General features: G+C 27.6%; 2 protein-coding genes across 8 annotated transcripts in view; both read right to left on the bottom strand.

The window, feature by feature from the left end:
* The window catches only part of LOC122511348 (alpha-1,6-mannosyl-glycoprotein 2-beta-N-acetylglucosaminyltransferase), an 83,391-nt gene extending 57,039 nt beyond the window's left edge, over nucleotides 1–26,352 (bottom strand). For 2 of the 7 annotated variants that reach the window (XM_043626514.1, XM_043626520.1), the window contains exons 1-3: nucleotides 16,989–17,094; nucleotides 16,483–16,674; nucleotides 1,043–1,088 (exon numbers count right to left, since the gene is read on the bottom strand). The gene's annotated coding sequence lies outside the window, so the exon portion shown is untranslated. Of the gene's footprint in view, nucleotides 1–1,042; nucleotides 1,089–16,482; nucleotides 16,675–16,988; nucleotides 17,095–26,181 lie in introns of those variants that run through there. The other 5 variants (XM_043626516.1, XM_043626515.1, XM_043626517.1 and 2 more) reach the window with 5 other exon arrangements.
* A 369-nt stretch (nucleotides 26,353–26,721) lies between these two features.
* On the bottom strand, nucleotides 26,722–27,434 carry LOC122511350. The gene is made up of 2 exons (XM_043626523.1): nucleotides 27,119–27,434; nucleotides 26,722–26,814 (listed from the first exon to the last, which is right to left on the bottom strand). The coding sequence occupies exons 1-2, from the start codon at nucleotides 27,358–27,360 to the stop codon at nucleotides 26,802–26,804; spliced, it is 255 nt and encodes an 84-aa protein (XP_043482458.1). The 5' UTR covers nucleotides 27,361–27,434; the 3' UTR covers nucleotides 26,722–26,801.
* Between the last annotated feature and the right edge of the window lie 101 nt (nucleotides 27,435–27,535).

Below are 27,535 nucleotides of genomic sequence, written 5' to 3'. Positions count from 1 at the left end.
TATTTTTTTATTTATTCTGCCTTTCATGGCGACAAAATGGCGGCTAAAGTGATTGTCCGGAAAAAACTGGTTGACACGATATCTCTGCTTCAAAATGTCTAAAACAAAAAATCCAAAGAATTTCTTAAAATATATGTCAGTGGCTATGGCATGAACCACAACCAACATTTTACATCCATTTTTAACCCCATTTTTTTACCGTTTTAGGGGTGAAAAAGGGGTGAAAAAAATTAAAACCGCCGCCATTTACTCATTTTTTTCAAATTCATTTTTTGTGGTTCATGCCATAGCCACTGACATATATTTTAAGAAATTCTTTGGATTTTTTGTTTTAGACATTTTGAACCAGAGATATCGTGTCAACCAGTTTTTTCCGGACAATCACTTCAACCGCCATTTTGTCGCCATGAAGGGCAGAATAAATAAAAAAATATTTTTTTCTTAATCCTCAATATGTGTGTTAATATGTGTGAAAAGAGCCTAGTGTTTTGATAAAAATAAATGTTGAAAAAACACCCAAAAGTGGTGTACGGTCCCCTTCAACATAATTTGAAAATATTTAACACGTTTCTGTGGTACGAAATTATGAAACACTTTTTTAAAGTCTGTTATCATATATAATAAAAATATAAATAAAATTATTAAAAACATAAAAGATAAATAAATAACAAATTAATAATAAATATAATTATTTTTAAAAGCCCGTTTACACAATAAATAAACAAATAAATAAAAAGGAACGAAACATGATAATAATTAAAAAAAGATAATAAAATAAAAATGAAGAAATTATTATTATAATAAAATGCGGTGATTTGAAATTTATTTGAAGATTGCAGTTCTCAATATGAATTCTTGAAGAGACAGCGAGCGATGCTGACTTGTAATATTAAATGTGGTGCCAAGAATGTATTCTTTATTACAGAAATTTAAGAGGAAGTTCTTAAATGATTCCTCGAAGACATATTCAATGCGATAATTCAAATTGAAAATTATATTTCCATTACACAATATTAATATTATATATGCGAGCGAACCTCACCTCAATTGAGAATTATAGTGTACCAGATAATCCATTTTTCGCCAATCTGCAAAGTACAAGAAAAATACATTTTCTTTGCGAAAACTTTATTTTATGAATAGTCGACTTTTTTTATATAAAGTTAATCAGTTTCTTCAAAACAGAAGTGATGTATTAAAACTATAAAACAAATTATTCTGTTGATTGAATAATTTTTATTTAAGTCGTTTTCATAAATTTTATAAAAAATAGCTGTAAGTTATTGAAAATGTTGGTATTAAAATAGGGTAAGTGCGGGTATAGTCGGGAGAGTACTAGTAGTCGGACACTTTCGTGTTTTTTGGCAAATAAATAATAATGCATTGTGATAATTACTTTAAAAAATATACTGGACGAATGTGTAAAGTTTATATTTTATGAAAATAGTGTTATTTTACAAAATAATTAAACAAGAAATATTTTATTTAATATTTTAAAAATCATGGTGTCCGACTATAGAGATACAACCATTTTCGAGTAGCGCAATGAGTAGCACAAAGTTTTGTTGATAATTAATCATAAATATTACCCTATATTTCATTGAAAATATTTTAATTAAAATATATTTCGTTAAAAATATATTCATAATAATAATTAAATTAAATAAATAAGTAAATCAAAATAGATAAATAAATTACAAGCACCGGCAATTACACTGAGAGAAATGGATAGTCAGATTTTGATGTTAAAAAGATGATGTTACACGATACTATCATTATGCTACTGCCAACCATCACAGATGCTAAAAAAAATAAAGTTATGCTACCCCGTACTACCAAGATGTTACTCCTGATGATATTGATGGTAACGGTGACTATCTAGATAGCTGTCTGTATACGTAGCATTAAAGATGGTCACCCTATAACCACAATTATGTTATCCACTACTATAAATTTCTCTCCGTGTATTTATTATTCACCGGAAATCGAAAATATAAATTTATTTACATTGAAAAATAAATACAAATTTACACATTATTCTCTTAAATTAATAATTATTGCACCTGTAGAATTAATTTACCGAAAAAATTGATTCAATGTTTTATTCATGAAAAATTATAACTGGAAAAGTTTTAATTAACGAAACTTTTGAAATCATGTTTCAAGTGTGTTCTTCACTTGTCAAGAACTTATTCGCTAAAATAACTGAAAAGAGAAAGAGATAATCACTATTCAGTGGGGAAATAATTAAAATTAAATAACCATTTAATTTTAAATATTTATACAATGATTAACATTTTTCAATTTTTTTTTGTAAATAAAAATTTTTCCCAATCAAGAGTATGACAAAAAAAAATGTCTTCATTTCGTTTATTCGAGAGAGGGAATTTTTTTCTATATGAATTCAGATTAGAATATTTTCATTCCAACGCCTCATAATGTTGTCTGTATAATAAAAACAGTAATAATCATATTAATGTTACATATGGCATCAAACTGGCACAAAGCTAACTGAAAATGGTAAAATGGTCCAACTTCAGGATGATGTGAATTTTTCTTCTTATTTTATAGTTTAAAAAAATTCCAACGATTGTCAATTATTATTTTAGTTTACTTTTTTTATTCGTTAATTTTTTTACTCGCACGAAAAAAATTTTCTAATATTAAACAATAATAATTAATTATGTATAGGAAATTTTTTGAATTTTGAATTTGAAATTATTCAAAAAAATGAAAGAAAATAAAAAATAAAATAATTATTATAATATTTAATTTTAAGTATATAGCTGAGTCCAGAATGAGAGAGGGTGCGCACCGATGTTCATATCTATAGATATACTAAAGCATGCTGTAGTATACCTATAGCTATGAACATCGGTGCACAGACTCTCTCATTCTGGACTCAGCTTATGAGAGAAGAATAAGAAAAAAATCTGCCCGCCCTTATTGCAGCCAGCCCTTCATTTGTAAATACATAACAATTATTTGTTTAAACTGTTGCTGAAATTGATCAAATCATAAAATATCTTCATGTTTTTTTGCCCAACTTAATTATTTGCAAAGTTTAAAAATAACCCTAGTTTTTAGGTGCTTTACATATAAGAAGCTAATTGAATAAACAAGTATTTATTTTTTTATTAATTTTATTTATTAAAAACAAAAAAATACCCGAAAAGGGTATACATGAAGAATAATAAAAAAGAATAATAAAATAAGCTATATAATAGAACACGTAATTTATTGTTCTAAAATCTAAAAGTACTTTGAATATCTTAAATTAACATATTTGAAGTATAACCTAAAAGTGAATAAAAAACACAAAAAAATTTCTTTTGGGGCCTTAAAGAAGAAACTACTTAGTACACTTCCTACACGGAGAGAAGGTTGAACGTAAAATCACGGTGTGATCAGAGTCTTAGGCGATGAATGGAAACTCATCATAATTTTCTACAAGATGTAGCGCTCTCTGACGGTTACTGTCACTGCCACTTGCGATTCGTGAATGGAAAAACTCGGTGAAATCACTCAGATTTACCGTGAACTTTCCCCCTCTTTTAACCTTCTGAATTAGACACTGTCTTTTACGGTTCAAATTTCTCTCCGTGTATGAGTTTCATTGAAATTGGAGGGGTAAAACATATGGCGAATTTCATTAAAAATAAAATAAAAAAAAGAGCCCGAAGATGAAAAAATTTGAATTTTATCTGTAATTTTCAAAATTTTTTGTCAAAATCAAAAAATTTTCTGAAATGGTCTTTGGCAATCGAAAGCTGATGAAAAAATCGAAAGAAACCATTTTCGAAAACTATTTTTCATTGTTTCATTTAAATATACAATAAATAAATGAAGTAGTGCGTGTCACATCAAAACTAAAAACGTTTACCCCCTCCCCTTCTGATAATTAACTATAATATTTTTAATAAAATTCAAAAATATTTGGCAAATAAATTACTAACGTATAGGACAACTCATAAAAAAATTGGGGATTGATTAATCAACAATTTTAATTTGGTTGGACATTTGACGTGAAATCCGCCATATGTTTTACCCCTCCAATTGCAATGAAACTCATAGGAAGTGTACACTGTAAAAAAAGAGCGTCTTGGTTTAAGAAGTTTACGTGGTCACTTCTAAGACGTTTATAAGCGTCTTATTTGCCTTCTAAAATGCATGTATTTGGAGGTTATGTTTTTCATTTAAGACGCTCAAATAAGACGCTTATTTACATAAGACGTTTATAAACGTCTAAACGTCTTATTTTGAGACGCCATTTTTTGCAGTGTACTCAGTAGTTTCTTCTTGAAGGCCCCAAAAAAATTTTTTTTGTGTTTTTTATTCACCTTTAGGTTACTTTAAATATGTTAATTTAAAATATTTAACAACATTTTGGTCTACAGACGGACATACATGGGTGATTCTCCGCGTACACGGAAAAAAATAATTCGGAAATAGTTCCTGAATTCGTTCCGAAATTGAGGATATGAGCAAAAGTCGGTAATTATTATAGAGCTGTTATTTGGAAGAAATGTCGAACTTTCAAAATAGATTTTTAGGAATTACAGTGAGTTCTCGCGAGTCGTTCAACTCACGAGTCGTTCAAACTCGCCAGTCGTTCAACAGCTGATCAGTGTCCGATTCACGAGTCGTTCAATTTCTAGCATGCGCGCGCCGGTGCTCAGTGCTGTGTAATTTAAACGGACCAAAGTCATTGAAATTGTGTCTTTCGGGGCGATAAATATGTTTCACACATCCCTGTAATAGCCTTGGAGGCGTGGCTTATGCGTTGAACGACTCGTGAGTTTTATGATCTTGAAAATTTTCGAGAATTGAACGACTCGCGAGAACTCACTGTATATGGTAAGAACTCGGTATTTATGTGATAGTTTTTACGAAATGTAGCGGCTGAGTATTTCAGATAGTCTGGACGGTAGAACTTCCGATGAGTTCGGGAAAAATTCAGAGGGTCGCTTCATATATGAAGAAGCTCTTATAAGGGCTACAGAATAGTTCCGGAACAATTCCGTAGCAAAGAAAATAAAAAAAAGAAGTTGTGTATACGCGTATATACTTGATCGACATTCGTCAAGCAAGGCGAACTGTGATTGGTTGAGGAGGATACACACACATACATACATAATACACTTATAGCTACCTACATATATTCTAACGCACACATAATTTGTACACAAATAAACGCAAATACACGACGCATTGAATCGCACGCTGGTTGTAGGGACCTGGGAAGTCTCTTATATACTAGACTTTACTTTTATTCAGCGCTTGTGAAAAACGGGGTCGGCACATCTTTTCTTTCGATGAAGTTCGGGAATTATTATGAAATTTAAACTGGAATTCTCCTTGATTAGACGCTTGTACACTGAAAAAAAAAAGTATTGAACCAAGAAAATTTTTCTTGGTTGAAGCAAATCGTGGGATTGAATACGGCCAAGACTATTAAAGTATTGATTCAAGAAAACGATTTTCTTGACATAGGATATTTGGGAGAAGAACATATATTCTTGATCCAAGAAAATATGGAATTCGACCAAGAAGTTAATCTTCTTATACGAAGTATGAAATGTATTAAATGAATAAAATATTTTCTTGTTCTAAGAATATATATAGTTAATTGAATTATTTTATTTGATTCATTCAATTTTTTGTAACGTTCGTTCAAGTAATTCAAGATTTAAATGAAGAAAACATTTATTTTGTGAGAAGAACAGATATTCTTGATCCAAGAAAATATGGAATTTGACCAAGAAGTTAATCGACTTGTACGAAATATAAAATGTATTAAATGAATAAAATATTTTCTTGTTCTAAGAATATATATAGTTAATTGAATTATTTTATTTGATTCATTCAATTTTTTGTAACGTTCGTTCAAGTAATTCAAGATTTAAATAAAGAAAACATTTATTTTGTGAGAGAACGCAGATATTCTTGATCCAAGAAAATATGGAATTCGATCAAGAAATTAAGTAGCATGTAAGAAATGCAGAATATATTAATTCAAAATCATTTATGTATCAAATCAAGAAAGTATGTTCTCTGTCCGAGAAAATATTTTCTTGATTTGAGAAAATTTATAGATTTCAATCAAAAAAGTACTTTCTCAATACAAGTAAATTATTTACTTAAATTACCCCCCCCCCTTACCCCCATCCCATCTTTTCTAATACTTAGGTCAAACATTTTTATTATTTAATTAATTAACATTTATATTTTTTATTTAAATAATTAAATAATTGTTATTTTACATATATATTTACATTTAATTATTACTTAACACAAATACAACAAATATACCTTGAAAGAAAATTTTCCACGGTCGGAGGAATTGAACCCGGGTTGCACGCACCAGAAGCCGTCACGCTACCACTATGCCATCCTAGCCTCAATGGACAGTTTTCAAAAACTGATATTTAAGTTGCATATGGGCAATTCCACTCAAGATTTACCTATGACCTTAAAAATTCGGTTAAACATATTTTTTTCTCAACCTATATGGAGAAAAAAGAAATACGTGTTTTTTTATTTTTGTTTAATCGCCTAAATTTTCGAGTTATGAATTTTCGAAATTTTGGATTTGTAACTGTAGACATATTTTCAGTAGCTTATAAGTCTGAAAATATTGAGTATAGAAAAAACTTGTCAAGAAATAAAAGTTTTAGTTTTCTTTCAACTTTTAAGAAATGTAAAAAAAAAAAAATTTTTTAAATTTTTTATTAAAAAAAAATTTTTTTTTTATAAACAAATTAATTTTTTTTAACTTTGGACCCTTTTCTTTTTTATTTTTTTTAAATTTATTTATACCTTATACTCTCTAAATTTGAATCAGCGAAAAGTCGCTGATTCACCAGCCCAGAGTATGCAGCTGATGAAACAGCGTATATACGCTGGAAAATCAGTGCATATACGCTGTTTCATCAGTGTATATACGCTATTTCATCAGCTGCATACTCTGGGCTGGTGAATCAGCGACTTTTCGCTGATTCAAATTTAGAGAGTAATATACAGAAGATTTTCCAAAAAGTTTTGGAGTGGGCCGACGCGTTTAATGAGTTGTACAAAATTTTCAAAAATCACGTGCAAGGTGCTCGTGTTCTACGAAACGCCTCACAATGGAATTTTTTTACAATTTACTTCTCAAAAAATGTCTACAAAATTAAATTTTTTAATCGATTCGAGTGTTTTTTGTTTTAAATAAAAGGAGAACAATTCCTGAACATATCCCTCCATGCAAACCTAAGAATCTTAAATTGTTTATAATTTTTTTTTAAATACAAAAAGTTAACAAATTAGTTGTGCAGTTTCCTTCACTGAATGAATGATTATTTTCTTATTTTGCTACTACACATGTCCTAAATCAGATTCAATTAATATAATATATGACCACCAGATAAATAGTAAAACATAAAATAATTTATCTAAACACTTATAAACACCCAGTGAGAAATTTCTCACCGGTCCAATATCGGTCCAATATTGGGAGCCGAGAGACCGATCATCGGTCCAATAAAGGCTCCCAATATTGGACCAATATGGGCTGATGCTTGGGATGTAACGGCATCGCCAATCATCGGTTGTCAATATTGGTCCAATATTGGCCGAATATTGGCAACCAAGAGAAAAAAAATTTTTTAAATAAATTTTTTTTAATTAAATAATAATAATAAAAAATTAATGTTTATAATTTTTGTTTAATATATTTATTTGTTTAATTATTTATTTTTAATAATTCATGTAAATAATAAATAATTTATTATTTATAAATTATAATTATTTAAAAATGCAGCAGCTATTAGAAAATAGCATTCTGCAAAAAAATTCTATCATTGAAAAATCAATGATAGGCGAGAGAAATCCGCGTCTTTAAATAGATTCGCAGATGATAGACAAGAGATATCCGCGTCATTAAACGGATTCGCAGATATACTCTGGTCTCGCGACGAATCTCTCGATACTTATATACACTGGAGTCGCCGTGTCAGTTGCGAGAACGGTTACAGCGTCCCTCTTGCGGCAGAGATAAGAATTGTCACGTAAACTGCTAAATCGCTTTACCGACCGCCTTATTATACCCGCAGTTTACGTGACAATTCTTATCTCCGCCGAAAGAGGGACGCTGTAACCGTTCTCGCAACTGACACGGCGACTCCAGTGTATATAAGTATCGAGAGATTCGTCGCGAGACCAGAGTATATCTGCGAATCCGTTTAATGACGCGGATTTCTCTCGCCTATCATTGATTTTTCAATGATAGAATTTTTTTGCAGAATGCTATTTTCTAATAGCTGCTGCATTTTTAAATAATTATAATTTATAAATAATAAATTATTTATTATTTACATGAATTATTAAAAATAAATAATTAAACAAATAAATATATTAAACAAAAATTATAAACATTAATTTTTTATTATTATTATTTAATTAAAAAAAATTTATTTAAAAAATTTTTTTTCTCTTGGTTGCCAATATTCGGCCAATATTGGACCAATATTGACAACCGATGATTGGCGATGCCGTTACATCCCAAGCATCAGCCCATATTGGTCCAATATTGGGAGTCAATCGGCGCCCAGCACGGCAACCAATATTGGACCGATATTGGACCGATTAAAGTCTATTGACAATTTCTCACTGGGCAATATTAGTTAACAAATAGTTAACTTTGGTTCCTCTCCATAAAAAAACTTTGTTCTTTCATATTCATATTGTACTTTAGGTTCATTTAATGAATACATCTCCCTTTCGTTAAAAAACTATTTTTAATTGTTATAAACAATAATAGTTAACAAATAATGAACTTTGGTTCCTCTGCACCAAAAAGAATTTTTTTCATAGTTTTCAATGAAGTTTATTGCAAAGAATGTTTGTCTTAAAATAAAGCAATAAACATTTTAATGTTCAGAATATATATTAATTGCATTTATTTTATTTTAATTAATTTTTTTATTTTAATTTTAAAAAACACAAGGAAAGAAAAAAACATTTAATACAAATTTATATATATTAAATTGTTTATAGTTATTGAACAAACTATTTCATACGTTCACTACTTTTTAACATATATTCTTTGTAATAAACTTCAATGAAAACTATGGAAAAAATTCTTTTTGGTGCAGAGGAACCAAAGTTCATTATTTGTTAACTATTATTGTTTATAACAATTAAAAATAGTTTTTTAACGAAAGGAAGATGTATTTATTAAATGAACCTAAAGTATAATATGAATATGAAAGAACAAAGTTTTTTTATGGAGAAGAACCAAAGTTAACTATTTGTTAACTAATATTGTTTATAAGTGTTTAGATAAATTATTTTATGTTTTACTATTTATTTGGTGGTCGTATATTATATTAATTGAATCTGATTTAGGACATGTGTAGTAGCAAAATAAGAAAATAATCATTCATTTTTAAACACGGAGAAAAAAATGCTGTTGAATCAATGACATATGGGTTTGATTCATTGAATAGTGTCATAACGGGCTGCCTAACGTATATGCTGTTGTTTTGAAAGCACCGATTCTAATGATTCGATAGTATCACTTTCTTTGAAACAAAAGCATATTTCTCAAATTGACAGCATACTATGTTAATTCGAAGGTGAATCCTTTTGAATCAATAAACAAAATTTTTTAATTTAACAGTATATGCTTTTGAGTCAATGACTATAACTTTTAAATTTAAAAGCATCATTTTTATGATTCAAAAATTTGTACTCTTAATTTTTTTAGTTGTTGCTATCGATTGAATAACACCATACTGTTAATTCAATTCTTTTATGTGGTTAAATATATACCAACGATAAATTGAACACACACACATACACATTCAAACACACTTATCTTTTTTAGTCAGAAAAATACGGCTATTCCCAAGCGGTCACCCATCCATTTAGTAACCGCGACCAAGGACGCTTAACTTCCGTGATAGACGAGAACCGCCGCGCTGCAATGTAATACATCCGCTTCTCAACGTTGGGCACTTACTTTGTGGTTAAATACCGTGCTCGAGATTTTTCGCGTATATAAGGGAATTTATATAGGGAATTTATATTTAACTAGTCATTAATTAATTAAAAGAATTTAAATAATACTTTTTTATATTGGAATCTCAAAAACGACAGGTTTAATAAACATATAAATATATGTGGGTAAGTATTTCAATAAATTTAGTACCTGTCAATGTCTCAAAACATAGTGTTCTTATTTTTATAGCATATGCTATAGGCAGTCCGCAATAGCACCACTCATTGCTTTCGTTTTCAGAGCGCGCTTCTTTGGAGCAAACAATTTTTCATTTGATTTAAATTTACACGCATTTTCTTCAAATTTATCTATTAGATGCTTCAAATGAATAATGTCAAAGAAGCAATAAATTATTCTGTTGCTATGTATAGATGAACTATAGAAACAATTTGCACAATATCATTAATTCTACAGTACCGTACTTTTAATTTAAACAGTTTCATTTTTTCATTTTAAGCAATATACTTTTCGATTAATAAATGTGTCATTGAATCAATGACGGGGAATTCAATAGCATGGAGATATTTGATTCAACAGCACTTTTTTTTCAGTGAAGGAAACTGCACAACTAATTTGTTAACTTTTTGTATTTAAAAAAAAATTATAAACAATTTAAGATTCTTAGGTTTGCATGGAGGGATATGTTCAGGAATTGTTCTCCTTTTATTTAAAACAAAAAACACTCGAATCGATTAAAAAATTTAATTTTGTAGACATTTTTTGAGAAGTAAATTGTAAAAAAATTCCATTGTGAGGCGTTTCGTAGAACACGAGCACCTTGCACGTGATTTTTGAAAATTTTGTACAACTCATTAAACGCGTCGGCCCACTCCAAAACTTTTTGGAAAATCTTCTGTACATTATAAGGTATAAATAAATTTTAAAAAAATAAAAAAGAAAAGGGTCCAAAGTTAAAAAAAATTAATTTGTTTATAAAGAAAAATTTTTTTTTACATTTCTTAAAAGTTGAAAGAAAACTAAAACTTTCATTCCTTGACAAGTTTTTTCTATACTCAATATTTTCAGACTTATAAGCTACTGAAAATATGTCTACAGTTACAAATCCAAAATTTCGAAAATTCATAACTCGAAAATTTGGGCGATTAAACAAAAATAAAAAAACACGTATTTCTTTTTTTTCCATATAGATTGAGAAAAAAATATGTTTAACCGAATTTTCAAGGTCATAGGTAAATCTTGCGTGGAATTGCCCATATACATTTGAAGAAAAATATTTTCTTGGATCAAGAACACCGGCATTGTGTTAAGTAAAAAAAAGTTTCAAAGCAAATAAATAAAATGATTCGATTCAAGAAACATGAATTTTCCAGACAATACTTTATTATTTCGCTTAAGAACATGATATTCTAGATTCAATACTTTTTGGTACTTCGGAAAAGTAAAATATTTGGTTGATATAATTACATATTGAGTTCTGCCAAATACTAAATTGTTAATTCAAGAATTCTGTTCAATGCTAATAATTACTTGACACAAGAAAATGAATTTCTTTCTTCAAATAAATATGGGATTAATTGAATATAATTTTTAATCAACTTGAAACAGATATTTACTTATATTAACCTTCGTATTTTCTTGAATCAGGATTATATGAGCGTTGAATTAAGTAAAAACTTTTTTAAAGGAAACAAAAGAATGATTTAACTCAAGATCTTACACTTAATTGAATTGAATAAATAAAATATTTCATTCCAGAAAATATAACATTCTCGCAAGAAATTAATGATTTTGAAACATGAGAATATAGAAATGCTTCAAGTAAAAGAAATGCTTAGATTAATTAATATTTCTTTGAAACAAAATAATTTTTAATTGAGTTGAAACAATTATTAACTTGTATTAATCTTCCCATTTTCTTGGCTCAAGACTATGGGTGTTGGATGAAATAAATAGTTGCTTTAAAGGAAATAAAAAAATTATTTGACTCAAGATACCAAATGACTCAAGGTAAATTACTTGACGTGAGAACATGATATTCTTGATTCAATACTTTTTCGAGACTTGGCGCATGTAAAACAGTTCGTTTGAAACAGTAAGATATTTACTTATGTCAAACCCATATTTTCTTATTTCAATAACTTTGATCAATGCTCAAAATTACTTGACACAAGAAAATAAATTTCTTCCAATAAGAAAATATGGGTTTGTTTCAAATAAATCAGGTCAAGAAAATGCATTTACTTGATTCAATGAACTTTTTTTCAGTGTAAATACTATTTTAGAAGAAATATAATTTCTACGACAAAATTTCGAGAATATTATAGACCAGTCCTGTATTTCTGCAGGAATTTATTTACAATGCTGATTTTGAAAGTCTCACAAAAACCGTTTCGTAATTAGTTCGGAACGATTCAGATATACTTACATTGAATTTCTAAAAATTTCTGGAACTTTGCACAAATCCTCAATTATGGAACAAATTCAGGAATTCCTTCAGAATTTATTTTTTCCGTGTAGCGCACGATTTGGTTTATGAAATTAAAAAATTTTTTTTTTATCGTTATGGTTATTATCAATATATTTTTTTTGAAGATAAAGGCTTTAAAAAGAAAAATCCATAGCGGGCCGGAAAAATTATTTATAATTTTTGTTGTAAACAAGTGTAGTAATTAACTAATTCACTGTTTGGACACATTCTGTCAAAAAAAATTTTGCGGTAATTGAAACAATATTATAGCGTAAATCTCATTTAAAAATTATTATTTTGGTAATTTATGGAAATTTATAGAAATGTATGGTAATTTTTTGAAATTTTCGCGATAATTCATAAAAATATGTAAAATTTCAATTATTATTAAAAATTTGGATTTTGTCAATTTATGGAAATTTTCGCGGTAATTTATGGAAATTTATAAGGTAATTTATGGCAATTTGTAAGGTAATTTAAAGAAATTTTGTCGGTAATTTTTAAAAATATGCAAAGTAGAAATCACAATTGAAAATTTTTATTTCGGTAATTTATGGAAATTTTTGCGGTAATTTATAAAAATTTTCGTGGTAATTTATGAAAATTTATTTAAGTAATTTATGGTAAACTTTCCTGAGCTATAGGTTTTTTTTATTCCTTATATATGTGGCACCATAACACTACATTTGCACTAGGTTCTTCGTAATACGAAGGTCGGTGGAAATTCTGAGGTCGGTGGAAACTCAGGGTGGTGGGAACTTTTTCAACCGACTTTGGATATTTTAATTTTTTGAAAAAAGTATCATTAATTTTCAATCGGTTTAAAGTAGATCTCATTCGTATTGACCAAAACAATATAACTACGCTTTATTTAACCTTTTTTATAAATAATTGTTTAGTTTGTGGTAAAATATTTAAGGGTCGGTGGAGAATATTTTGTGATTCCCTTATCAAATTTCCAACTTAGAATGAGTGAAAAATGAATAAATCAATTAGAACATTGATTCTTTTTTCTGAATTAACTTAAGGAAGTTATTTTTTGTGTTTACAAAAGTAATTTTAAGTTAACATTTGATTTTCATTTAAATAATTTACTGTTTGTTAATAAAATAATGAATATCATCCAAATTTGCTGTCAAGCATAAACTGAAAAAAATAAACATATAAATATATAAACATATATACATACACGGAGAAACTTTTAATACCACTAATTCTTAAAACTGGTGAGACATTTTAGTATGTTAGGTTAGATTCAAGGGAAAAACGACATAGGTTATAGAAATTGCTATTGAGACTATCAAAAACACTCATTCAGTATATATTTTACAGTTCTTCATAAGGAAACTAACGAAAATTAGTATGTTGTTTTAGAAAGAAAATAATAATTTTTGCAAAGTTGGGAAAGCCATGAATTAAAAAGAAACACAACAAATTAATTGTCTATAGATACTCATAGAGACGATAGTGATACTTGGATCTGATGGTAGATGGCATTAGTGAATGTCACTGTAACTGTAGGTAAATATATTTAACACGACGTAAGAACCTAACCTATATTAATAACGCACACACGCACACGCAAGTAATGACACGACGATTGGTCACGGAAACCGAAAGATCGCACGATTCGTTAGAAGTACACAGCTGAATCGTCCTTATATATTAAACGAGTGGAAAAATATGTACCTTCGAGAAAGAGCATTTTTTTAAATAACTTTCTAATCAAATTATGTAAAAAAGTAAAAGTCGTGAAAAAAATTATGTTATATTGAGGAACAGTTCTTGAATTTAATTTGGCATGAGGAGACATTCACGTTTATTAATAAAAGGTTTTTTTCTTTCATACACGTGTGAATTTCAACTTCGAAAACATTAGGGTTAGTTCGCGACGTCAGGTGATGGACTCGGTGATGCTCGGGCGAAATCGGTTAAGTCCGCCCGCAGTCCTTCCAAAATTGGTATGTTACGTTAGAATGTCTCTTATATATTCTATCTATATGTGTAAAAAAGGTTAGAATTACCGTATTATTTCACAAACAAAAAATGGCATCTTATTCTTTTCTAAAGAAAAATAAGACTATTTCTAATGCAGATAGTAATTTTTGTACACCGAAGGTTGCTTAATATATAACGAACTTATCATATTTTCGTATTAATGTTGAAATTATTAGCACAACGCACGAAAAATCCTCACATTCTAACGTACTTTTAGAATAAACATAACCAAATATATTTAATATTATAAGAAAAAGTTTCTCCGTGTATAATATAAACATATACATATAATATATACATATAATATAAATATATAATAAACATATATGGAATGAATTTTTTAAAAAAATTTTTTTTATTCAACTGTACTAAAGTAGACGATACTAAAATGTCAATAATATTGTATTTATTATTGCATATTACTAAAATTATTAACTTTTTTTTCTAAACTTCCTGTGGGGACAGGTAAAATTTTGACGTTTTTAGCCTTAAAACCGCATATTTATGAAAAATTATAATATTAGATACAAAAGTAATTATTGGTTTTTGTTTCTAAACATATAGATAACCTTTTCACGTTGGAATTGTAAAAATATATGAAAATTATTTATTATTTTTCCATTACAACATGAAAAAAACCAAGTTCTGCGCTATACGCGGAGAATCACCCACATACAGACAGACACACAGACAGACGTACTCGCCGGACCATGTTTTTCGGGTTAAAAATTTTTTTCTTACAAAAACTGAAGCAGGGAAAAAATTTGCATGCTGATCGATTTGTCCATTTTAGTTTAAGACTTTATATTTATAAACTACTACAGTAACGTAATTAAATTCGGCTTCCTTTGTGTCGGATATAATCTGCGATTAGAATGAAATGCATTCTATGTGTAATGCTCGGGATACCCAATGAGTAAGATTGTGTTTCTAATTTGGCACACATTCCCGTTTGAAAGTGCATCAAAGTGAGACGAGTATTGCAGTTTAGATATATATCTTCTAATTAAAAGTTTAGAGCAAATTCGATGATACTTCTTCATTATAAAGCTCATTTTTTTACTCTCCTCTCTCTATTTTCCCCAAAAAATTAAATTAAAAATTGAATTAGTATAAAAGTGTTTACTAATTTAAATAAGTGACTGACTTTTTGCTTTCGAATTAGTAAATTTTATTGTAATAAATTAATAGAAATGACTATTTATTAGTGAATAAATATTAGAATAATTATATATTTTTTATTAATTTAATTCAAGAAAGTAAAATTCTGTATATATTAAAATTGTAACCTAATTTCAATTTTCAAAATCACTCACCGCCTCCGCGCCTACTTGTGTTCATTTAGTTCATTTTAAAATCCATTTAGTCTAATCGCGGAATTTTCTTATTTCCCGTTTCGTAAATTTTAGTGCCGGGAATAGTTAGAAAAATGTATTTCTAAAATGAATCCGACTTTGCAAAAATCAAGTCGCAAATTTATTGAGAAGTAAAATTTCTTTAAATTCGCAAAATTATTATTATCTTTTAACTTAGAATTTTAATAGTAAAATTATTTATATTTATGTGACACAATGACATTGTGTAAGGAAGCTAAAAATAATACCAGTGAGTTTCACCACCTGCGTGCACAAAATTTGAAATCATTTTTTCAAATTTAGTTCAATTTCAATTCAATAAATCAAAAAATATAAATAAAAAAAATTGTCGCATTTATTTTGGTTTACTAAAATTATTAGAAATTATAATTAGAATGGATTATAATTACAATAAATTATAATTGGAATTCAAATAATTACAAATTTTATAGTTTAAAACATAACTAAATTGATTTCAATTTTAATCACTCTATTAAAATTAAAATGCGTTCGACTTGAAAACTTGAAAAATGACATTAGTTTGGCATTCAAATGTTTGTAAACATTTTAATTTCTTTCAATTAACCTCTTACTTACCGGGATATTATGATTATAATTGTAAATATAAGAGAAAAAAGAAGATTTTGTTTTCGACTCACCGTTTTCTTTTCTTCCTAAGTCACAATTGTCATTCCTTATCGTCGATTGTATTAAAAAAATAATTCGTCCCTTTTTCACCATTATGCATTATGCAATGCCATTATTATGTCACTTTATAATTTCTATTATAAAAAACTTGACAATTTTAACAATCAAAATTTGTATTCAATTTTATAAAATAACATTTTTTTCTATTATGAAAAAAGTAGAAAAAGTGTAAAAAGAATGTTCAAAAGAGAACCAAAAAATAAAGTTTAATTAAAAATTTTCATTTGTCACCTCCTTACAAATATATATTGTTTCAACATTGTTTAAATCTTCTAATATTTCTCCAATTTTTGAGAAACATTAGAAAAATATTAGAAGATTGAGAAATTGAGGTAATGTTGACAAAAATATTCCTAAGAAGAGACTATTAAATTAGACAATCAAACGATTTATTGAGAAATAAAATTTTAGTCGATTATTAAAAAAAAAATTGTTCAAGTAATTTTGAATGCGATACTTTTTTGACGAAGACACGAGTTAAAATATTGAACAACTACATAACAGACAGCGCGAAGATTCAAGTCGAACTGTGTCAGCCGGCAGAAAACAACCCTTGACATCGCGCCTCACGAATCTCTGGTCACGTGATATGTACCACGTGAAGCATTTTCTCTACTCCTATTCGTTTGCATTTAAAGAGCTGCGGTCAAACATCCACAGTATTTCAAATCATCATAATCTTATTCATTTCAATCCAAAAACGAACAAATAAATTTGATTGGCAAATAATAATTCCTGAATGTGTCATTTTTTAAATATAGGGTAAATGTGGGTATTACCGTGGTTTGAAATCTAATGCAGACTTAGTCAATAGATTGTGAACAAACCTCACAAGATATTTGTATAATTTTTTTTTTAAATTGATCTTTGACTTTATTTGATATAATAAAAAAAATTTAGAATGTCGTAGTGCGTATATTTTATTAAATAATAAATATTTTTGAAAGTAATGCAAGTGCTGGTATTACCGTGGTGCACAAAGCTTCATGATCGGAATACCGTGTGCCATATACCGTGGATGAGCAAACGGTTGAATGAAATTAAGCAAATTTGAAACAATGGTTTATTAATTTAACAATAATAAATATTCTTATATTTTAGCAGATACTAATAATAATCACAGAATTCGTTATAAATCTATTAATAACTTTATTTAGTGCCTTTATTAAGTACATACATTCCTAATAATATTTAATTAAATATTTTTTATGAAAATAGTAATTATTATTAAAATAAACAATAGTGTTTGGTGTAAATCATTTTGAAATTATTTTTTAATTCCTGCGGTTCTCCTTTAACTTGAAAAGCACGATTTGTTACTTTACATATTATTTTTAATGATAATAACGACCCACGGTATTTGGCGCACAAGTTCAAAACGTTATCCAATTACCGTGTTGATAAACTCTCTAAATCTGAATCAGCGAAAAAAGCGCTGTTTTAACCGCAGTGAACGAAGTTTTCACTGAAAAATAGTGGAATTTACTGAAGATCAGTGGATGTCACTGAAGCAATCAGTAAACTCTGCGTGTGCGCATAAGTGTAAAATACTCGTAGCGTCATTTCAATGCAAATGTGTCACATTACGCGGAATGTTTTTTTTTTACATTAGTGGCAAATTAATTTAAATTGGATGAAATTAGTGATTAGTGAGTAGTGATTAAAGTAAACATTAAAGTGAGCATATTTTCTGTGGTTTCGGTGGTGAATTTAATAAATTTTAAAGTGGTTTTCCTTAAATTGGAAAAATAAATTTATAATGAAAATCTAACTCTAAATTCACAAAAATATTAGTGTTTTAAGTATAATAAAAAATAATAAATCATATACCCGTAAACATTTTAGACACATATTATTGCAAAATTTTATAATTGTTGGTTATAAATTGATTGAAAAGAAAATTAATACAGCTGCCATATTCGATAATACGTAACCGCTGATTGGACCAGCGACTATTCGCTGATTCTCAGTGGCATACTTATAGCTATTTGAATTAGCGACTATCCGCTGAGAATCAGTGAGTTTTCGCTGATTCTGATTTAGAGAGAAATAAAAATAAAAATACGTTAAATCATAATTTACCACAAAGTTTTGACTTTAAAAATACATTAATTAATCGAATATACAAAAATTAACAAGTTTAAAAGTATTAATAATGAAAAAAGCGATTTATATAAAACTGTATTTTTGCATTACAATGAGCAATTTATCAAACTTCCGCACCTACAAAATTTAGAATTTTTTAAAACGAGAAATGTAAATTAAATAACAATAACGTTTTATTTATTAAACACATACAATATGAAAGTAACTATCTGAATTTTTTTGATTAACAAATTGGAATATAAATGGTAAAATTTGACAAAAATAGCGAAACCACGGTAACTCACGCACCCACGGTAATACCCACACTTACCCTATACCAAATTATCAGCTGGACAATTTATTATACACTCTTATTAATTTCTTAAAAATTAAATTCTTTAACATGTTTATATTTTTTTTCTTTTTCTCATATAAATAAATAATAGCAACGAAGGTAGCATAAATAAAAAAATAATTAATTAATTAAAGTGAAATAATAATTAATGGACATGACTACGCATCTTTTAAATACGAAGTTGCAAGAAAAATAATGGACATAATTTGTTTTATTTTCTTACGAAATAAAATAATTAATTACTCTTAATGTTCTGATGAAGACAAATTATGTTTTATTATGTTTAAAAAAAGGAAATATAGAAGGAGTTTACACCGTAAGCCACGGAGTAATAATAAGGAGACTGCTCTCCAGCGTATCCCCCAGTCAAACTGGTGCCAGATTTCTGCCTTGGTTCACTGAGTAGTAATGACTTTTAAAAAATAACGCGCATGTGCAGTTTGCAACTATCTTCGTCACTCTTGAAAGAACGATGAGAGAGATCATTATTTTGACGTGCGAGTTGGAAAGTGTGGTTATGTTTTACTGTTGACAATATATATTATACTATTAAATAATATTAATAAATTGTAATATAGGAAATGTGTGAGTAGATATTAATTATATTAGCATTATAGCGATTATAGCATTATATTATATTGTATTCATTCACTTTATCATACAAAGAAAAGAATTACTCCGGTTCGACAAAAATAATCTTTTTATTAATATCTACTCACACCTATATTACAATTTATTAATATTATAATATATTGTACTTACTCTTCTCTTTGCAGTTTGTTAATTAATATTTTTTCTTATTTAAATGTTGATTTTCCCGTATAAGTTGCTGTTGTCAACAATAAAACATAACCACACTTTCCAACTCGCACGTCAAAATAATGATCTCTCTCATCGTTCTTTCAAGAGTGACGAAGATAGTTGCAAACTGCGCATGCGCTTTATTTTTGAGAAGTCTTTACTACTCAGTGAACCAAGGCAGACATTTGGCACGGTATCTCACTGGTAGTACAGTCTCCTTATTATTACTCCGTGCCGTAAGCCTTAAATATAAGCCTCTGCGCGCATAAACGGATATACCTCCAGGAGCATATATTTGCGCCTGCGCGAACACGTGGTCAAGGCAAACTCTTTCACAACACAGCTGCAGGCAAACACTTTGCGCAGACGCAAGTATATCCTCATGGAGGCATATCCGTTTATGCTCGCGGAGGCTTATATTTAATGCTTACGGTGTAAACTCCTTCTTATTTAGAAAAAACAATAAACGTTTAAAAATTTTTAAATATAACATTTTTACTAATTCAAATTTAGAGATTTCACTTCTAGACATTTCATTAGATTATTATTTATTATATTAAAAATAATTATTTATAATTTATTATTATTATTTTGTATAAAGTGAAGAAATTTTTAATGTGTAAATAAAATGTTTTATGGCAGCGTCAATTTTTTCTCAAAGTTTTAAAGATGCAAGAATTATTTGTCAGTTTATTAACAAGCAAGCAGGGTAAGAAAATGAAAAGAAATAAACCATAAAAGGAAACCGTAAAAGGGATGAATATAATCCTCTTTATCACGACCTGTTTGGAATAAGTATTACTTCCATGTATATACTTGACACAAATAATATCACTCCTTGCCAATTCTAACATAGCTACATTTTTTTTTTTTTTGAAAATGATAAAAAAAATTTATAATGATTAGGTTTTCGTAAAGACAATTTTTAATCAAACAGAATGTTTCAGTAAAATGTTTAAAATGTATTACATTTTTTAAAAACTTTCCAAACTTAAATTAATAATAATCATATGTTTAATAATTTGAGTCAGTGACTGACTTTTTGCTTTTGAATTAGTAACTTTGACTAATAAATATAGTAATTTTTACTAATTTATTAGTGAAATTTACAAATTCAAAAAGCAAAAAGTCACACGGAAAAAAAAGTAGAACTGAATTTGAGAAATTTTTCGCCATGTCAATTTTACTTAAAAGACAATTAAAATTGTGTGAAAAGTAAAATTAAATGCGCATTTTAAATTTTGTTCAATCGTATGTTAAAAATTACAACCATTTGCAAGTAAATTATTGAAATTAATTATACGGTTTTGACACTGGAAAAACACAAAAGTTGATATTTATGCTGTCAGAAATATTTCTTGGTAAGAGCGGTAAGTTTCCATATATTTCCAATATGGCTGATAAATTGCACTCAACTCAAGCTCACTTTCACTGAATTGGCTAAACATTCGGCTAATGTAGTGAAGCTTAGTTGGTTATGTCGTTCTTTATTTTAATTATATTATACCAAAATTGCTCGTTCACGTCATGAAATTTTTTTCTGTGCAGTCACTAATTTTTTTATTCAAATTTGAAGAGAATAAGTATTTAAAATGTTAAAAAAATAGTTAAAAATATAATTTTGTCGACATTATAAAAGAAAAGTGGTGAAAAGTGGTATAAAAATAATATTTTATGATAAGTAGTAAAAGACAGTTTTAGCCAGACAAAATAATAAAAATTAAAATACCAAAAAATCTCTGCGATTAGTAGTAAAGGATAATTTCAGTCAGACAAAATGATCAAAAATAGTAAAAAAAACCGTTTTTCCGAAAAGTAGATACTTAAAGACATGCAGTTTCGTTCAGACAAACGTTTAAATCCAGGAAAATAGAAATAATGATGAGTAAAGTAACCTTTTAGTGCAAATGAAGTTTGTACAAGTAGTAAAAGCCGTTTTCAGTCAGACAGTAGTCGTAAAAGTGAGGTTTTTTTTATTATTAACTAGCGCTTCGCGGTCGACTTCTTTGCTTTCTTCTTTTTTTCTATTCATAAAAATAGTAATAAATTAATAAAATTAGTTATAAAATGCAGTTTAAATCAGATGACAGTTTTCAAAATTAAAGAAAAAATATTTTAATTAGTACTAAAGAATGTTTTGAGTCAGACACAAATTTAAAAAAAACTATAATTGTAACATCTAAAAAATACTTTGTAGTAAAAAGCAGTTCCAGTTAGAAAAAAATGTTCAATAATTTGTAAAAATATTGTAATCAAAATATTTTGCGCCAGACACAAAGTTTAAATAAACAACCTATATATTTTTAGTAGTAAAAGCTTTTTAGTTCCAATAAGACAAAAATGTTTAATAAACGTAGAAAGTAAAAAATATTTTGAGTCAGACATAAAGTTTATAATAACTAATTTTTTAGTAGTAGAAAGCAGTTGCAGTCAGACATAAAGTTAAAGCAAAAAACAATATTTTTTAGTCATAAAAACAGTTTCAGTCAGACACAAAGGTTTATAATAATCGTAAAAATAGAGAATTTCGGTCAGTAGTAAAACACAGAAGACGTAATGTTTAAAAATAGCAGGAGCATTATTGACATAGGTAATAATTTTCTTCTCCATTTTTTCTTAATTCTTCAATCATCAGATAATTTATAAAAAGTATGAGTTATATTATATATAAAAAATGTAAATTATATTTATGAAAACTATAAATTTCAGTCTGAGAGAATTTTTGAAGAAAAGAAAAAAGAACGTGACTATAGTTACAACAAATAGCACTGGTTTCAAAAAAAAAAAAAAAAAAAGCAACAGCAATTTTCTCAAATTGATATGATATAGAGAGGGATCGAGCAACACTTTGGGACACGATAGGGCTAGAAGATAAGAAGAAGGAGATTCTTTGAGGACAAGTGCTTTTTCACAGACGAGCATCGAGGGTTTGGATAATATATAGAGGTCAGCTGACTTAGCTATCAGTGGACTGAAACAATGGCAATATTCGCGTATGATTTGCACTTTCAAAGGACAAGAATATGACACTTTATACCCTACACGTAGTGTTTTTTTCCTTTGTTTTTTTGACACTGCTTTATCAAAAAAATAACCGATTTATCATTTGAATTTTTTAAAATAGCATGCAATTCTCTAAATTTTAATTATAAAAAATATTTACTGATTTGAATATTAGTGACTGACTTTGTTGCTTTTGAATTAGTACATTTTACTAATAAAATAGTCATTTCTACTAATTTATTAGTAAAATTTAATTAATTATTCATTTAATTTAAAAATTTACTTTTTGCTTTTGAATTAGTAAATTTTAATAACAAATAATTTTTACTGATGATGAATCAAACTGAAAAATTAATTTTGTTCACTAGTCACAAAGTTTTTTTCTGACCTAAAAAATAAATCAAGTGTTAAATATTTTTTCTTTTCATCACACCTTATATAGGGAAATTCATGACACCAATCATCTCAACATTTCCCTGTGGCCTTCACAATAAAGTCTCGGCATTTATTCCATTTGAATTGAAATTCAGTCGACGGAAGGGTCAATATTGCCGTTTGTGCCAAGGGTCAACATCTTTGGAAATTGTCCAAATTCACATATTATTTGCGTCCGATGCAGAATTTCACTGTCTTGCGGGTGTTGCACTCTTTGAGTGCAGTTTTAAAACGGGTTAAGTAGAATTTTTTTGTTCATTCCCTAATAAAGTTATTTTTATTATAAAATTTTCAAGTATTTAATACGTATAATTATCTCTTTATCGATAATGAGTAAAAAAAAATTTTTAAAAACAGTAGGGCTTTAGTGAGAGACAAGAGGGTCACCCATCAGAGTTTTAACTGTTCTCATTGATGCTTAACCTCGGTATATGTATAAAAAATAAAATAATATTAACAGAGTTTTCTGTGGTTAGATTATTTTTTTACTACTAAATATTACTGTGCCCATACAAATATTACTGTAAATGTTTAATAATTATGATATTATACACGGAAAAAAATCTTTACGTAAAACAGCTACAAATTTCTCTATACTATAACGACATTTTTAGCTATTTTAATTAATACTTTTGCTATTCTAGAGAAATAATTTGTCGCTGTTCCAGGTTAAATATATTTTCCGTGTACATTTTTGTAAAGAAGAAATAAAGAAATAGAATTAATAAGAAAACAAAAAATAAAGTAACTCTTACTGTTTTCATAGAAAATCATAAATTCTCTAAAAATTCTGCTCATTTCTGTCAACTTTTACTACTTCCGGAGTATAAACTGTCTAAAATAAATTTTACAAAAATAGTAATTTTACTTTCTTTTCTTATTCAGTAGTATAAAAGTATAAAATATAAAAGGCTTCCGCAACGAGAAAGCAAAATTTTATCAGAAATGCACGAGGAAACCCCAAACAGTTTATAGGTTTTTTTTTGTATAAAAAAAAGTATACGTATCAAAAATTCGTTTTTTTTCGTGTTTTAAAAATATGATTTACCTGTAATATATATAGGGATTATATACTATATATACATATATTTATATAACATGTATGGCATAAAAACTCAAAAAAGAGAAAAGCTCAATTCATCTCATAAGGAAAATCTTAAAGCTTTGAGGGATGAGAAGACGTGTCTTTTCAAGACTGAAAAAGGCTTCTACTTTTTCAATGTGTGAATGTAAACATCTCTCTTATTAGAGAAAAAAATCCTCAATGCTCCTCTGCCTTTTTTTTTAAAAAAAAAGAAAATATTCAGTCTTAATTTAAACTCTGTATTTAAAAATACCCTTTTTCTGTGCTTTATACAGTTTTTAATAAGATTCATTTCAAATGGAAAAATTATTTTAAGAATAAAAAAAATATCGAAAATTATATACAAGGAAATAAATTATATATAAAGAATTGAGTGAATTGTAATATTTACTTGAATCAAATAATTTTTATTTGAGTCAATTAAATGGTATTTGCTTCAAATACTGAAATTATTGGTTCAAATACCATTTAATTGACTTAAATAAAAATTATTTGATTTAAGTAGATATTTATTTGATAATAGTCAAGTAATCGGTTGTTTGAATCAAATAAATTTTTATTCAGTGTATAATTAATTTTCGCTATTCTAGAGAAATTTATCGCCTCCGTAATAATAATTATTAATAACAATTTATACTACTATAATTTTTGTAATTTTTTTTAAGGGGGAAAGAGAAGAATATATTTTAGGTCTTTTGGGAACTTTTATTAATTTAAAAAAATAAAAAAAGGACTAACTGTGATCCCTGAAATTAAAAATTATAAATTGCGGAAGACAAAATATTTACGCACTTGTTTCAAAAATTAGTAGCTATTTATATAATAATTACGATCGAGATAATTAAAATACAAGCTTTATATATACAAAATAATAAAAAAAAAAACGATAGTTGGAAATTACAAAAAGCAACTGAGAACTTTGTTAATTTGAAACGCATTTACATAATTACACGATTCATTCGTAAAATATACCGTTCATTAAAAAATTTCATTTTCCTCTCCTGAATATAATTAGAAAAACATTAATAAGAATAATTTTTTCACCCAGGTGGAAAAATATGTATTTAAACTATTTTGACTTAAATAATAAATTTTTTTGTATTAATAAATATTTAAAGTAGAAGAAGAAAATTATTTACCTCAAATTTGGTCTGTCTATTTGAAATAAATAATCAAAAAAATTGAAATAAATTTAAAATTAATTTGAAATGTATTTAAAATAAATTAATAATTTTAATCACATTTATCGATTTAGATATGGATGCACTCTATTAAATTATAATAACTATAAAATATTTTTATTGATTTTTATTATAAAAAAAAATATTTTTTTCCTTTTCGAATACTTGGCATTGTCTTAAATATAATTAAAAATTAAATTATAACATTATTTTTTTGATTAAATATCGAACACATTCCTTAAATTAACCTTGAAAAACAACAATATAGAAAGAACTGCCGAAAATAACAAATTTTCGTTTTCGCTTCATATTATCAGTAAAAAAAATATTTTCCAAACAACAACATTCTTTTAGGTATTATTACATTGCAATTAATAAAAAACCAAATGTAAAAAGTGTAATAATTCTCAAATTAATTGAAAACTTGTCATTTTCAATAGGGAAAAAAACTGTAAACATTTCACACTTAAACGAATTAGAAATGTTGTAAATACAGTGGAAATTATACCTTTTCTAATAACTGCACGTGAAAAAAAAATTGTTTTTCCAACACTTTTTAACGAGAGAGGAGAGGGGGGGTTGAGAGAAAAGGGTAAATTTTACAATACACTAAAAGGCCGTTTCAGCTTAATGCTTCCATATCGATCTGTGATACCTCGTGTTTTTCATTATTTAAATAGAAAAAGAGAAAATAAAATTCACTTACGCCAATAGAATTGCATTCTGGAGAGTCCGAGGCCGGATTCTCCGTGTTTTCCTCGCTATCCATTTGAGAGTATATAACTTTATTTACATTTAATTTCCACAGCTTAGATTTTATCACTGACACTTTTTCATAGAAAAATACATTGTAAGCATATCCGTGTGTGTATCACAAGAACTATGCTTGTGTCGATATAAACTACCCCTAAAACTGTAAGAGACGCCTCCCTCTGTCAAACATCTACTGCCATCTCTTCTAGTTCATAAGTACTACCGAAAACTTTTTTTTCAATTTCTGTAATATTGGTAATTAATAAAGAAAATAAAGTATAAAAAGAAAAAAATTATTCTATTTTTTTATTTTAATGTTGTATAATTGTGATAATTTTGTCAGCGACTTTTAAAAGACTTTTCGTTTCGAATCTTAAATTAACTTTTGAATGGGATTCCAACAAATTTCGAGACAGGTAGCCCGCGATTTAGGTATCTTATTTTTTGTTCTGCTTTTATAAATTTGTTTCCTTTTCTTGAAAAATTTAATCTTGGATCTTTAGATTGAGAAATCAGTGGCTCATTAATCCAACCATAACTATTAATTAGAATTAATTGATTAGAATTAATAATTCATGGCGCGCTCCTAAACAAAGCAAAAAATTTTAGGTTATGTTTAATTTTTTTGAATGAAGGTAACCAAAAGGAATCAACTTTACTCTAAAAAGTCACGTTGAGTCCACAATAGACAGCGTTAAGGAGATTGAGCTACTTAACACCATTGATATCAATGGTCTTAAGTAGCATATCAATGGTCGCAATGGTCTTAAATAGCTCAATCTCCTTTGTCTATTGTGGGCTCAATCTCAAAAACATAACCTTAAAATGATTTCCTTCGTTGACACTTCAAAACAAGTCGCCTTTTAATTAAATAAATATATTATACTTACTCCATATTAATCGATGGAGGTGGATAGGAATGAAAATCTTTTGGTGTTGCATTCTTCTTTTTGATAATAAATTTTATAAAATCTTCCGGAACGTTTTCTATCAACAAAGCATCGTGTTTTGCGTAAAATTTTCCAGTTACCGGTTTTGATCGAATAGAAGGTTTAAATTCTCCTATTAATGTTATAAATCTACTTTCCTTCTTGTATCTCTCGGTTAAAAATCGTAATTTCAAAGGATCCATACTTGACAAATTTAATTTTGAAAGTTTACACAGAATTATGACTATTTTGATTAATTTCTGAACATGGTAAACAGCAACTGTAAAATCACAAATAAATGACAAGCAACTGCCAAATTTGTTTTATATATATTTTTTAAAATATGTTTCATTTTCCCGCGCTAGTGGAAGGAATTGA

The sequence above is a fragment of the Leptopilina heterotoma genome, unplaced genomic scaffold (genome assembly GCF_015476425.1).
Source record: "Leptopilina heterotoma isolate Lh14 unplaced genomic scaffold, ASM1547642v1 Lhet_81, whole genome shotgun sequence".
Classification (NCBI taxonomy): domain Eukaryota; kingdom Metazoa; phylum Arthropoda; class Insecta; order Hymenoptera; family Figitidae; genus Leptopilina; species Leptopilina heterotoma.
This window is presented reverse-complemented; position numbering and strand designations above follow the sequence as displayed.

Coding starts and splice junctions, on each gene's coding strand:
- LOC122511350 (XM_043626523.1), bottom strand. CDS start 27,360: ATGGATCCTTTGAAATTACGATTTTTAACCGAGAGATACAAGAAGGAA.